Below are 16,156 nucleotides of genomic sequence, written 5' to 3' on the forward strand. Positions count from 1 at the left end.
TCGCCGTGGCAACTACGTGAAAGAGGTTACCATGTCAGACAGATTGATATGACGTTTTTAGATAATAATTTAAATCATTACATCTTTTTTCCGTGCTCCTATTTTTATGGGATAAAGCCTACACCGTGACCCAAGCAAGCTATGCTCAAGTTACCTGCGAAAACACCATGATAATTCGCCTAGTAGTTTTGGAGATCAGCCTGTTCAAACGAAGAAACAGACAGATACGACGGTTTTAAGTAAAACTTTAGATCATGATAATATTTTTCGGTGATCCGATTTTGATGAAATACTGCCAGTAAGGTGCCATAAGCTGAACTCAAGTTACCTGCGAAAACCCAACGAAAATTCGTCTAATATTTTTTGAGAAGTGTGTTAAAACAGACAAATCTCTCATGAACGGTGCGTGTTGTTTAACCTATGTACCACGTCTCACAGTTTCCGCAAGGAATCTGATATACACCCGCTTTACGAAGCTGTAAATCGTCCTTCACAGAGCCGATTAAAGCTGCAATCTTCGTGGGGGACCCCGAAGATCACCTTAACACAGTGGTTTTCAAGAATACGGCCTATGTTCGAGAAAAGAGATGCGTGGAGCATCGAATATACACACGCTTATTACAGCCAGACAAGTCAGTTGTGGCCGAACTTTGTATTGATACAGGACATTCCATGAATTTCAGTCATGTGAAGATTTTGACGTCCACCTCTTCCTTTTGGGAATCTTTCTTCAAGGAAGCTATAGAAATTAGATTAGCTAATAATTTAATAAATAGAGATAATGGTTTTAATTTGGACAAAGCATGGAATCCGGCTCTTGGGGTATTTAAACTGCAGAGGACTCGTCATGTTGTCACCGCTGACGATCTTACATCGATAAGTGAATCGAATGTCTGTACGCCTTCGCCACAATCGGCGCATGTGTAAGCGTTTTTCTTTGCCGCAGCCAGCATCTGTGACCCGCATGCGCAGTACCGCCGTGGTGGAGCATATAAGACCGCCCTGAGGATGCCCGGACGATACGCGGCCGAAATATCAGTGGAGGAAATTTTATTTGCGCGGCTGCATGCCCAAAATTTAATGGACTAGTCACATAATCCTTGGCGACATTGCAGAATAACCATGGTGCCTCTGGAATACCGCCATATGGCTGCCGAAATCACCATCGAACCCCTGCCATGTTTCAGTATTGGGACGTAAACTCGCCCTGAAGTTGAAAACTGGTGAAACAAGACTCATCCGACCAAATGAAATTCTTTCAGTGCACCATAGTGCAGATTTTGTTGCTTCTGTAGCACGCTTTCCTGTCAAGAGCATTTTGCATCTCTGATGAGTGGTTTTCGAATTGCAGGCCACCCCCTTCACGTTGCTGTGCTGCTGGCGGGGTTCGAGAATGCGACGTTCAGTTCTGCACTGACTTTTGCGGCCGTCGTCCTCTTATTTCCGTCATATTCTTTGTCAGTGAGCTACCGTCGTGATCACTCGACACACACTTTTGTCCGTGTTTTGACTTAATGGATGATGTTTTTTCTCTTTCCTTGTATGCGATGTAAATTTACAATATGGTGCCTCTTGAAATACAAGACACTTCAGCTCACTGGCTTACGGAGGCACCCGTATACAAGCACCAACAATTTCCCCACTTTCGAATTCACTTCGCTACGACATAATACACTTACAGCTACACAGAACACTGTTCTGACCATGACTGCAACTTGCAACGTATTTAGGGCGTTGCACAGTGTCAGCTATAACAGTGCAACCTACAGGAATGGCCAACGTCTGCTTTTACGTTGAAGCTTGCATCTGTCGCGGTGTTTCCATTCTTCCATCCGCCCTTTGTATGTGACTAGTGGCGTATAGGAGATCCCGCGCGAACTTGACGTGGCGCTGGCGCTGGCCCTGGCGCAGAGCGTCGCCGCCTACTCACCCGACGCGCTCCTGTTCGGTGAGGTCCAGCATCTCGGCGCGGCGGATCACCTGCAGGATGGTCTCCTGCTCCTGCTCGCTCAGCGACGGGTTGTCCGCCTGGCCGCCGTACTGCTCCAGCGACTGCGTCTTCACCGACCAGCCCGTCCTCAGCCTGCGACACCACAAGGAAGCGTTCCTCTCTGTCACAGCCATCAGCATGGTCGCTGATTCAACCTACGTTACCATACATGTGATACAACAGCTACATTTACACTGAAGCGCCAAAGATACTGGTATAGGCAAGCGTATACAAATACAGAATACGGCGATGCGTGCGGCAACGCCTATATAAGACAACGAGTGTCTGGCGCAGTTGTTAGACGGGTTACTGCTGCTACAATGGCAGGTTATCAAGATTTAAGTGAGTTTGAACGTGGTGTTATAGTCGGCACACAAGTGATGGGACACAGCATCTCCGAGGTAGTGATGAAGTGGGGATTTTCCCGTACGACCATTTCACGAGTGCACCGTGAATACCAAGAATCCGGTAAAACATCAAATCTCCGACATCGCTGCGACTGCGAAAAGATCCTGCAAGAACGGGACCAACGACAACTGAAGACAATCTTCAACGTGACAGAAGTGCAACCCTTCCGTAGATTGGCACAGATTTCAGCGCTGGGCCATCAATATGTGTCGGCGAGCGAACCATTCAATGAAACATCAGCGATATGGGCTTGTGGAGCCGAAGGCCCACTCTTGTATCCTTGATGACTGCACGACACAAAGCTTTACGCTTTGGCTGGACCCGTCAACACTGAGACTGGACTCTTGATGACTGGAAACATGTTGCCTGGTCGGACGAGTATCGTTTCAAATTATATCCAATAGATGGACTGTACGGGTATGGAGACAACCTCATGAATCTATCGACCGTGCATATCAGCAGGGGACCGTTCAAGATGATGGAGCCAGTGTAATGGTGTGGGGCGTGTGCAGTTGGAGTGATATGGGACCCCTGATACGTGTAGATACGACTCTGACAGGTGACACGTACGTAAGCTTCCTGTTTGATCACCTGCATCCATTCATGTCCATTGTGCATTCCGACGGACTTGGGCAATTCCAGAAGGACAATGCGACACCCCACACTTCCAGAATTGCTGTAGAATGGCCCCAGGAACACTCTTCTGAGTTTAAACACTTCCGATGGCCACCAAACTCCCCAGAAATGAACTTAATTCAGCATATCTCGGATGCCTTGTAATGTGCTGTTCAAAAGAGATCTCCATCCCTTCGTACTCTTTCAGATTTACGGACAGCCCTGCAGGACTCACGGAGCTAATTCCGTCTAACACTACTTCGGACATTAGTTGAGTCCACGCCACGTCGTGTTGCGTCACTTCTACTAGCTTGCAGTGGCCCTACACAATGGCAGGCGTATCTGTTTCTTTGGCTCTTCAGCATATAACTTACTTTTGTTTCATTGTCAGTATTTTAAACGACACTTTGCGTGGGCAGTATTAAAACTATGGCAGACGACGTGATTGTCGAAGCTTATTTTGTTTGGGACTGATGAATAAAATTCAGAGAACAACGTTGAGTGAGTGAATACTACCGCTTTTATGTAACTTAAACGACGTGGGCAGCGCACGCCAGGAAAGTTGTCTGGAGGCATTACTGTTATGTATTCCATGTAGAATTGGCGTTTGAAGTAACTTCTGGTTTCAGTGATGGGAACACATCGTGATGTAAGTAATCTGTGTACAACATATATAAATATTGTATACGAATCATGCGTGTGTGTGTGTATGAGTGATTCTGTACGTATCGTGTAGGATGCTGGTTGAGGTGGCACAAATAAAAGAAAAAAATAAGAACAATACACAGCGCTCCTTTTGTGAAGCTTAGTACGCTCTGTCATGCATTGTTGACTCGTTGCAGCTATTCTTTGTCGTGGAATCTCTTTGACAGACTTCTTCAACGCGCCATGCATTGAATCGTGTCCACATTTAGGTTTGATTCAAGGAAAGCAGAAACCAGTAACTTGAGCCATATGCTGCGCTACTGAAAGAACGTATAGTACGAAACGAAGAAAAGTTGCTGAAGTACTTTTCCGAGAAACGATTTATTCGGTGCATAAAAAATGAAACTCCACATATTTTTGATTCGTGTGGGTTTTCGCTATGCGACTGCTCTCAAACGAATACAGGGAAACGGTCGGTTAAAAATATCTGATTATTTCAAATAGTAAGTGTTCCGGCGTATCGACAAGCGCCGGCACGAAGATGAAGAACACAAGAGCAGTGAAGGCAGTGAGACGACTTCAGCCAATAGCCAGCTTACAAGGACCGCGCCACGACAGGAGTGCCCTCCAGCTGAAGAGAATATAAGCGCCAATCCTGCCAGCCTCGGCCGCACAGGGCTACACCCAGCCTAGCGGACAGCACTACAACAGCAGTGACGTGCGATCCATATCAATTACTTTCATGGACCTTGTATACAGCAAAGAACTTTGATTGTTTGCATGTCGTCCATCGTTTGCTACACCGTTGTAAATTCAATGTTAAGTATGGTCAATCTGCTTCATTGAAATAAAAACTATTAATGTGATTTTCTTGAGTTGTTGTATAGCATTCCGAGAACGCAGCATCCTTCAGGCACCCTATACGCGTAGGCTGGACTCCACAGTAAGTGTATCACATCACTGCCCAATAATAAGTTGGTTATCTTTTCGATATTGGTCATACTCATTACAATACTTTAAAGTTGACTAAAACAGTCCTGTTGTTCGAAGAATTTTCAGAAAATTAAGACTGCGAACCGTGACTGGTAATCTGAATGCAACAGAAATTGGCAGTCTGAAATTTTCGCCATATTGCCATAAGCGTCCCTCAACCATTGATAGAAGTGTTTATAAATCTCGTCCATTCATCCGCAAGAAATTTCTAAATCCTATTCAAGGAGATCATGCTCACGCGTTTATGAACTTTAAAATACCTAAATCCCTTTCTTGACAGTGCAGATTCCTTTACCAGTCTTCTGTATAATTTGAAAGTGTCCAAACAAACAATATCTTTCACCCCAACACAAACTTCATGTATGCCCCACGGAAGTGTGTTGCTACCCTTACTGTTCATGTTATATATCAATGACCTTGCAGACAATATTAATAGTAACCTCAGACTTTTTGCAGACAATGCAGTTATCTCTCACGAAGTACTGTCTGAAAGAAGTTGCATAAATATTCAGTCAGATCTTGATAAGATTTCAGAGTGGTAACTTGCTTTAAATGTTCAGAAATGTGCACCTCACTAAAGGAAAAAAACGTAATATCCTATGACTATAACATCAATGAGTCACTGATAGAATCGGCCAACTGGTGCAAATACCTGGGTATAGCACTTTGAAGGGATATGAAATGGAATGATCACATAGGCCCAGTTGCTGGTGGTAGACTTCGGTTTATTGGTAGAATACTGGGGAAGTACAAGCAGTCTACAAAGGAGACTGCTTAAGAATAACTCGTGAGACCGGTTCTAGAATATTGGTCAAGTGTGTGGATAGCGTACCGAATAGAATTAACAGGGAATATTGAACATACACAGAGAAGGGAAGAACGAATGCTCATAGGTTTGTTTGATCCGTGGGACAGTGTCACAGAGTTACTGTAGGAACTGAATTGGAAGATTCCCGAGAAAGTCTACTAACAATGTTTCAAGAACCAGCTTTAAATGATGATTCTAGGGATATTCTACAACCCCGTACGTATCGCTGACATAGGGATGGCGAGAATAAGATTAAAATGTTACTGCACGCACAGAGGTATTCACATAACCATTTTTCCCTCACTCCATACGTGAATGGAACGAGAAGAAACCCTAATAACCGGTAGAAGGGAAGTATCCTCTGCCATGCATCTCACGGTGGTTTGCAGAGTGCGGGTGTAGATGTAATGTAGATGTAGAGAGCGAATCGTCTTCGCATCTGCGTTTGACTCAGGGAAACCAGAAAACTGAAATGTGAGTCATCTGCTGCCCTGCTGCAAAATTTACTTTATATAAACGAAGTAGAGCTACATCGAATGCTGCGTTTCACGCTATGTGTAAATAATTGAAAACCACCGGTTTTGGTTTCACTCGGTTTTTCGTTACGCAGTTGTTCTGAACCGATTGTAATCAGTTTGATGTCACTTAGGTAACATGCGTGCCCATAAGCAGTTATGCAACCGGAGAAACGGGAGTATAACGAGGAATCCTAGCCACGTTTCGTTTCTGGAGAATCTCCATGTAAGTGATAGTTGAATGCTAGGCTAAAACACAGAGAAGAAAAAAAGTGATCCAGTGAATCACCAGTAGTTCCTGAGATAAGCCCTCACATACAGGCGGACGCGAGGAGACGACATGAATTTATATACAGGGTGATCGGAAATTCCCGTTACAAACGTCTAGGACATGTAGAGAGTAGTGAGTACATAACATTTTGAATAGGAACCCATGTCCGGAAACGTATCGTTTCCATTCTACGACAGTTTCAATGCGGATGATTATCTCATCCACACCCACGTGAGGAATGTACTTAGGCGTGACCCAGTACAATTGTTACAATCCATTTGAAAAGAATACTGACTCGTTCCGTTATTACTTACGTATTTGCATTACAACTTACACCTTATGGTTTACATTAGTCGACAACAACAAGAACCCAGCATCTACGGCACCAGACGCAACGTACCGATGCATTGCAACAGCGGCTCGATGTGGCGACCACCAACGTTGTTACACACATTGTACCTCCGAAGCATGTTCTGGTACACTCTCTCCATCCCACCTGGTGTCTCTTCAATGTCTTGTGAAGCGGCCAGAACTCGTGCCAGCAGATCTTCCTCTGTCTCTACAGGTGTCTCATAAATTAGGCTCTTCATACGACCCCACAAGAAGTAGTCCAGAGGTGTTAAATCCGGCGACTGTGGCGGCCACGCGGTTGGACCACCACGGCCTATCCGTCTTTCACCACACCGTCTGTTGAGATGTCTCCGGACAGCCAGAGAAAAGTGAGGTGGTGCTCCATCATGCTGAAGCCACGTTTCCTGACGGACATTCAATGGCACAGCTTCCAAGAGCGGGTTCATTACATGTCGTAGGAAGACTAAGTATGCGGGACCCGTGAGCTTCGATGGAAGGAGGTTTGGTCCAATCACATGACCGTTCAGAATACCTGCCCACACGTTAATTCTAAACCTGTCTTGAAATCCCTGAACATGCGTGGCATGAGGGTTTTCGTCCGCCCAGACATGGCTTTTTCGAGCATTCAGAACACAATCCCTTGTGAACCTACATTAATCTGTGAAGAAAACTCGACGTGGAAACAGGGGCGCGTAGATGCAGCGGTACAGGAACCAAATGCAGAAGGCGACGCGTTGTGAAAAGTCTGCTGGACAAATAGCGTGTAACCTTTGTAAGTGGTAGGGATGTAATTGTTGCTAATGCAGGACGTCCGAGTCGGTACTGTGACTAACAGCCATTGCACGCGCAATTGTTCGTGATCTTGTTGACGGGCTATCTTCAATGGGACGCATTACACCTTCTTCAAATTCGGGAGTGCGGCGTCGCCGTGGAGCACCACAGTCCTGCCTCCTCACGGTGAAGGTACCCGTTTCTCGTTGCCGTTGTGTAACTTGGGCAAACAGTTTGTGCGATGGAGTGTGACGGTGTGGAAAACGTTCGTGATACAGCCGACCAGCAGCTCTTCCGTTACCTCCAGCTTCGCCATACACAAGGAGCATGTTTGTGAATTCCGCAAACGTGTAATGCACCATGTTTTCTCTATCGGTGATGCACAGGTATTGACTCGGTCTCACAGCAAAGCGGACAATAAGTGACATCTGGGGATCGTTTGACGTAGTACACGTCATCATGTCTACCCTGTTGCATACCAGGACAGGGAACTGTGAGACGTTTCTCTTGCCCTAAGCAGACGTTGACGAGGTACACATCTGAATTGAAACTGTCGTAGAACCGAAACGATACGATTCCGGACGTGGGTTCCTATTCAAAATGTTCTGTACTCACTACCCTCTACATGTCCTAGAAGTTTGTTACGGGAATTTCCGACCACCCTGTATATATCCATAGATAGTACTGTAAAATTATCCTACGTGACATGTGTTTAAAGTTTCTAATACTTTCCATTTTCCAAAAAACATGTTGGTCTCCTAGAATTTTAACCCTACCTTTCCCCCTCGCTTACCCCCCAAAAAACACACGCAGGTTTCTCTCTAATACCAAACGGACGATTCCTTGATGTCACAGAACGTATCCTGTCAATCGTGCCATGGTTGGTTGGTTGATTTGAGGGAAGGGACTGAACAGCGAGGTCATCGGTCCCATCGGATTAGGGAAGGATGGGGAAAGAAGTCGGTCGTGCCCTGTCAAAGGAACCATTCCGGCATTTGCGTGAAGCGATTTAGGGAAATCACAGAAAACCTGAATGAGGATGGTCGGACGTGGTTTTGAACCGTCCTCCCGAATGCGAGTCCAGTGTGCTAACCACTGTGCCACCTCACTCTGTCAAACGAGCTTCTCGTTTAATAAGGCTGTGCCATACATTTCTTTTCTCTACAATTTGATTCAGTTCCTCTTCATTAGTTATCCGATCCACGATTTCTAGTTAGTGTTGTCAATAGCAGCTAGTTTTGAATGTAGACAAATTGTGAGCTAACGCGGATGAGTATGAAAAACAATATTGTAATGTTCGAACTCGGTTCGTGGTGTGCAGCTTGGCGAACACATGTCGATTAAATATCTAGACGTAATCTTGTGACGCGATATGAAATGGAACGAAGACATGAAGACAGTAGTACGGAGGACGAATGGTTGACTTCGGTTCACTTTGTTATTTTAGGGAAGTGTGCCCTGGTTATAAATGAAATTGCGTATAGAACACTAGTGCGACTCATTTTTCAACACTACCCGAGTGTTTGGGATCCACACTGGGTTAAAGAACAACGAAAACGGGTTAAAGGAAGATATCGAAGCAATTCAGAGGTGAGCTGCTAGATTTGTTACCTATAGGCTGGATCAATACGCAAGTATTACGGAGATGCTTTTTGAAGTGGAATAAGAATCGCTGGAGGGGAGGTGATATTATTTTCGAGGAACACTAATGAGAAAATTTAGACAACCGGCATTTGAAGCGTACTGCAGATTGATTATACTGTTGCCACCATCCGAGGAGCGTTCAATAAGTAATACAACACTGTTTTTCTGGGCCAGTTTCGGTTGAAAAAACTCGGAATCTGTTGTGGGACCGTGTGCAATATCTCCGCCTGTGCTCGTACAGTTTCATGATGGTCCGATAGGTAGCGGTGCTATACGTAGCCTTGCAAGTGGCGTCTGGAACGAAGGTGCGTTCCAAGTGGAGAGATGTCACTGAGCTATTTTTGGCGGAGAAGCAGAGCATCGCAGTCATAGGAACTTACAGGACGTCTACGGAAACGTGGCAGCGAAAAAAGCTCAGCGTGTCGTTGGGCGAGGCGGCTGTCATCATTGCAACAAGGTCGTGCAAACGTGATCGATGCGCCACCTGAGGACCGGCCGCACACAGTCGTGACTCCAGGAATGTTCGTCGCCACAAAAATGCAAACCAGTTTCTTCTCCATGACAACGCAAAGCCTCACACAAGTCTGCGCACTTGAGAACAACTCACAAAACTGCGTTGTACTGTCCTCATCCACCCTACAGCCTGGATCTCGCATCTTCCGATTTCCGTCTGTTTGGCGATATGAAGGGTGGATGTTGGTGAGATTATTGATGCAGCAAGATGTTGGCTCCGTCGACTAGCAGAGCGGTACCACATCGACGTAGAGGCCCTCTCCCTCTCAGTAAGGTGGTGTAAGGCCGTCTCATTGAAAGGAGATTATGGTGAAAAATAGGGTTTTGTAGCCAAAAGAGAGGAGAATAATATGCTGCATTGGAATCCCGAATAAAACTAATCTGTTTTCAGAAACAAATGAGTTCCATTACTTAATGAGCACCCCTCGCATATTTCGCGTAAGGACCACGAAGCTATCATAAGATAAATTAGCGCTCGAATAGAGTCATAGAGACAGTCGCTTTTCTCTCACTTTGTTTGCAAGAGGAAAAGGAAAGGAGATGGACTAGTAGTGGTACAAGATACCCTCCGCCATCCAGCATAGAGTGGCTTGTGGAGTATGTATGTAGGTGTAGATGTACTGATCTAATCTTCAGCATTCCTCTGTAGCACCAGGTTTCAGAAGGTCCTATTATCTTCTTGACTGAATTGTTTATCAGACACGATTCACTTCTGTAAAACGCTACACTCCTGACAAATACCTTCAGGAAAGACTCCACACGAATTTCCATTTTTCAGACTGGCTCTGACAAATATACAGATAACGATATCTGAAATTCCGGTAGAGATTACAAGCAGAATGGCATCATGAAAAGTCGGGAACACATTACTGGAGGCCGTGCGGTTCCAGGCGCTACAGTCTGGAACAGAGCGACCGCTACGGTCGCAGGTTCGAATCCTGCCTCGGGCATGGATGTGTGTGATCTCTTTAGGTCAGTTAGGTTTAAATAGTTCTAAGTTCTAGGGGACTGATGACCTCAGAAGTTAAGTCCCATAGTGCTCAGAGCCATTTGAATCGTTACTGGAGGCTGTGTGGATATTTCGACTTCTCGTAAGTTGTTTGCCGCTGACACCATGTCACAGGCAACAGAGAGCCGCGCTGCGTGGTGTAAAGACAGTCAAGTGGCGAGCTGAATGGCTTTCAGTAGTGAGTGTCTCTTCTGTCAGACCGACGCCAACCTTGTTCGCAAACGATCTGATGAAAGGTCGAAAGGAGCAGCTGTTCTCCAGATCAATGCCTCCCCAACACCTGGGAGTTGTGGAGAGCTATTGGATATGACAATAGGACTGGCCTGGTAACATGGAATATAAGCTGAATGCTCATCAGTATGTGGCATGTATGGTGAGAGCTGTTGTCATGAACGGTGTACCAAAGGCAAAAAATATGATAAAATCGGACTGGTTCTTCGCGTAGTGTCAGTATTCTATGCCTGGAAGCGGTGTGAATCTTCTTGAAGGCAGAAGTACTTGATGTTATGACCCACACAACTTCAGCATCTTTCTATTATAGAGGGAATTCCCGCCGGACAGTGTGGTCGAGCGGTTGTAGGCGCGTCAGTCTGGAACCGTGCGACCGCTACAGTCGCAGGTTCGAATTCTGCCTCGGGCATGGATGTGTGTGATGTCCTTAGGTTAGTTAGGTTTAAGTAGTTCTAAGTTCTAGGGGACTGATGACGTCAGATGTTAAGTCCCATAGTGCTCAGAGCCATTTTTTGAGGGAATCCCCCTGTTTCTCCTACTTCTGTTTATAAAATATTTCTGCATAGATTTTCCACGTAAATGGGCCAGTTAATCTATTTTTCTAACTAAATCAGTTACAATGAATACAGTTAAAGTTACAATTCTTTATAGCTTGATCAAAGGAAGAAAAGTTATAATACTCGTATAGTGCTCATGTCCGACTGAGGTGTCGTATTACATAGACTCTAGTAAAATACAGGGTGATTCAAAAAGAATACCACAACTTTAGGAATTTAAAACTCTGCAACGACAAAAGGCAGAGCTAAGCACTATCTGTCGGCGAATTAAGGGAGCTATAAAGTTTCATTTAGTTGTACATTTGTTCGCTTGAGGCGCTGTTGACTAGGCGTCAGCGTCAGTTGATGCTAAGATGGCGACCGCTCAACAGAAAGCTTTTTGTGTTATTGAGTACGGCAGAAGTGAATCGACGACAGTTGTTCAGCGTGCATTTCGAACGAAGTATGGTGTTAAACCTCCTGATAGGTGGTGTATTAAACGTTGGTATAAACAGTTTACAGAGAATGGGTGTTTGTGCAAAGGGAAAAGTTCTGGACGGCCGAGAACGAGTGATGAAAATGTAGCACGCATCCAGCAAGCATTTGTTCGCAGCCCAGGAAAATCGACTCGCAGAGCTAGCAGAGAGCTGCAAATTCCACAATCAACTGTATGGAGAGTCCTACGAAAAAGGTTAGTTATGAAACCTTATCGTCTGAAATTGGTTCAAGCACTGTCTGCAGCTGATAAGATTAAAAGAATCGATTTCTGTGATTTTATCCTTGCTCAAATGGAAACAGATGAATCTTTCGTTTCAAAGATTGTGTTTAGTGATGAAGTAACTTTCCACACTAACGGGAAAGTCAACCGTCACAATGTCTGTATATGGGGCACTGAGAATCCGCGGGAAACAACTCAGTATGAACGTGACTCGCCTAAGGTGAACGTTTTCTGTGCCATTTCAGCCAATAAAGTTTTTGGTCCCTTTTTCTTCGAAGGTGCTACTGTAACTGGACTACAGTATCTGGAGATGTTAGAGAATTGGCTGTTCCCTCAGCTCGAACAAGAAGCACAACAATTCATATTTCAGCAGGATGGAGCGCCACTACATTGGCACTTACCTGTCCGTAACTACCTGAACGTCAACTACCCGAGGCGATGGATCGGCCGCCAGGCAGCCCGTGACAGAGCACTTCATCACTGGCCTCCAAGAAGCCCTGATCTTACCCCCTGGGATTTTTTCTTATGGGGGTATGTTAAGGATATGGTGTTTCGGCCACCTCTCCCAGCCACCATTGATGATTTGAAACGAGAAATAACAGCAGCTATCCAAACTGTTACGCCTGATATGCTACAGAGAGTGTGGAACGAGTTGGAGTATCGGGTTGATATTGCTCGAGTGTCTGGAGGGGGCCATATTGAACATCTCTGAACTTGTTTTGAGTGAAAAAAAAAACCTTTTTAAATACTCTTTGTAATGATGTATAACAGAAGGTTATATTATGTTTCTTTCATTAAATACACATTTTTAAAGTTGTGGTATTCTTTTTGAATCACCCTGTATAAATTTTAACTATAAACTTCGACATGAAAGGAAGATTGCATTTATTAGTTTCGGTTGAGTCGATGCCTTACACTGGGTGAGAATGATTCTGACAGTTCACATTAAACTAATTGATATCTTGAGAATTTTAGAACCAGGAAGGTCTAACTAATACTAGATAAATATAGTTCTGTCAAAACACAGATACAACCATTTCAGCACCAGTGTCTCACTAATTTGTTGCCTGAAAACGTAAATGAAATGTCGTGTGGCGAGGGCCTCCCGGTGGGTAGACCTGATCGCCTGGTGCAAGACTTTTGATGTGACGCTACTTCGGCGACTTCGCGTCGATGAGGACGAAATGATGATGATGATGACTACACAAACACCCAGTCCCTGGGCGGAGGAAGTCTCCAACCTAGCCGGGAATCCAACCCGGACCCCCCGGCATTACAAGCCTGCGCGCTGTCCACTCAGCTACGGTGGCGGACTTGAAAATGGAAATTACTTGGTTACGAGAAAACTGTACACGTCAAAGACAAAGTTTGTACACCTGTGAAATTTCTTTTCATTTCTATTCTGTGTTCTTTTTGCGCGCTATTACAGTAACAGTTCAAAGTTTCCTCTGTTTTTGTTAGTCTTCCTAAGGAATTTGACACTGTTCCCAATAATTTTAATAAAATTGTCTCTGAGTCCAATTTTAGTTACGGTCATTTCCTGTCTGAATTCGCTATGGATACTCTCGCTCTCCGCATTCAAATTATTTACTTTCATTTCGACTGCAACTCTCTCTCTCTCTCTCTCTCTCTCTCTGTGTGTGTGTCGTGTCTCACCGCAAGTCTTTTTGCATGACGCCACGTAGGTGACTCGCGCATAGGTGATGATGAAATGATGATGATTACAATACAACACTCAGTCCCCGAGAGGAGAAATCTCCGACACGGTTCGGAATGGAACCCAGGCCCCTTCGTTTGGCACGCAGCCACGATGATCCCGCAGATAACGAGCCTGACATTTGCAACATCACCCATGTGGTTAACTGTCACACTAAACGAAGCTCTTGTCCCTATGAATATGGGTGTGTTCTTGAATCTGAAATTAGTGCTACTCACGATCATCTAATTCCTTTTCAGTTTCGAGAATTCAGATCCGTCTATTATGGAAAAAACAAATTATTTTTACTATACGAACTGATTTCGGTGCCAGTGCTCCGCAATCAGTGGGTAGTTTTATTCAGGTCAGGTAGAAAATGTTGAGTAATAGTTATTGGAATAAAAATTAGGCATGAAACATTTTATGTCTGTAGTATCTGTTACTTATTCCTTAGAGTTTTAGATTCTGTAGTACGTTCTTTACATTATTATGTTGCTTGCTATACGCAACGAAATAATGCTTTTGTGAAGTCGATTGGCGAGTTATCTAATCGCTATATCCTAAAACGTAAATTATGCTGCGCGAAAAACTTAATTTTAAAGATAAGGTGAACTGCTAACCCGCAAATCAACATCGCAAAATATCATAGTCGGTTCATATACACTGTTGTACGAATGGTTTCCATTGCCTTCTGCATTCTCATGCCATTGGTCATTTCTGATTCTTCCGCCTTTTAGCGGCAGTTTCTCACCCAAAGGCCAGCCGTGGTGGCCGAGCGGTTCTAGACGCTGCAGTATGGAACCGCGCGACCGCTACGGTCGCAGGTTCGAATCCTGCCTCGGGCATGGATGTGTGTGATGTCCTTAGGTTAGTTAGTTTTAAGTAGTTCTAAAGTTATAGGGGACTGATGACCTCAATGTTAAGTCCTATAGTACTCAGAGCCATTTGAACCCACCCAAAGGCAAGAAGTTTCTCTGAAACTCTTCCGTTTCCTCAACACTTTTTGACAAGACCATTGACAAAACGCGGGTGACTTCTCATACTTGAAGTATAGTGTGCAGTGTGATACTGTTCATAATGGTTACTTCCTGATGGATGCCTTCTCAGATGAACGGGTCTAATGAACTAAATTTTTGTGAAGCAAAAGAAATACGTAAATAAAAACTAAAACTCAAAAATCATAACTGGTAACTTTAATTTTGTCATATACCTGTACTTTTCTGCAGGAATAATTCAGGTTTGCTCAATTCTGTTCTTGGCAATTGAAATTCAGTCGGTCAAACGTCTAATCGCTAGGAAAATTATAACTTGCTATTACAACAGAGCCGGCCGGTGTAGCCGCGCGGTTATGGGCGCTTCAGTCTGGAACCGCGTGACCGCTACGGTCGCAGGTTCGAATCCTGCCTCGGGCTTGGATGTGTGTGATGTCCTTAGGTTAGTTAGGTTTAAGTAGTTCTAAGTTCTAGGGGACTGATGACCACAGATGTTAAGTCCCATAGTGCTCAGAGCCATTTGAGCCATTACAACAGAAAGCTCTTTTACTCTCTGGTTTTCTAATGGATGTTCTGTGTTTTTTCAGAAAATGAATAAATTTTCTGCTGCACATGGTCACAAGACATACTTCTCATTCCTTTTCGAACGCTGTAACCTCATTCCTTTTTTAATGCTGTAATGTGCTATGGGGGCTGCTAACTTTTGTGCAATTACTGTACGACGTCAGATTAATACCCTACACCGAGAAGACAACCGTAAATAAATTAAACTCTCAATTTCATAGAGCCAAAAGTTCGGTAGAATTAATCTTCACTAAGACATTTTTCAAAAAGTGAGAGTGAAGCATAGTGGCATAGCAATACACGTTGCAGTTCTTACGTAACCTTTAGCTCAGGGCGTCCTCATGTCCTTTCTCAATGTCTAGAGTGAGGTCGGAAGAGATGCGTGACCTAATGGCGCAATCAAAAATCCGTATCGTTCCCACATCAACCACAACGAGGTTTCTGCACGAAAGAACCACAACAGCACGGCTACAGAGTGCTCCGTAACGAGTTCTGGAAGTACGTAAATTGACCCACTTACGAGCAATTACCATGTAAATTATATTAATGCAGTCCACTCGCCGTTCATTATGCGCCTGTGCAGAATATTGTTTTTTTTTTGTTTCCTTTGCTTATTTATTGCCACAGAGCAGTTTTTCTCATCTGACATCGCGAATTCATTTTATCTACGATAGAACTAGTGACTCTTGCTATTTTTACCTAAGTAAACTAGGTAACCTATACATCTATTCAAAATATGTCCAACTCATAAAAACTAAAGTCTCTGCTTAAAACACGTTTGCCCCTTTTGTCACTCAAAAACTCATAATACAACCAGAAAGATAGAGAAGGCTACAATTAAGAGCGATTTCAAACATTATAGATTTGGTTTCTAAGTACTGTCCTC

General features: G+C 44.3%; 1 protein-coding gene across 1 annotated transcript in view; it reads right to left on the minus strand.

The window, feature by feature from the left end:
• Nucleotides 1-16,156, minus strand: part of LOC126203385 (rabphilin-3A) — a 1,010,032-nt gene that overhangs the window by 240,042 nt on the left and 753,834 nt on the right. The window contains exon 5 of the mRNA XM_049937683.1: nt 1,931-2,083. Within this exon, the coding sequence (XP_049793640.1) occupies nt 1,931-2,083 (153 nt within the window). The remainder of the gene's footprint in view (nt 1-1,930; nt 2,084-16,156) is intronic.

Source organism: Schistocerca nitens, chromosome 9, assembly GCF_023898315.1.
Source record: "Schistocerca nitens isolate TAMUIC-IGC-003100 chromosome 9, iqSchNite1.1, whole genome shotgun sequence".
NCBI lineage: Eukaryota > Metazoa > Arthropoda > Insecta > Orthoptera > Acrididae > Schistocerca > Schistocerca nitens.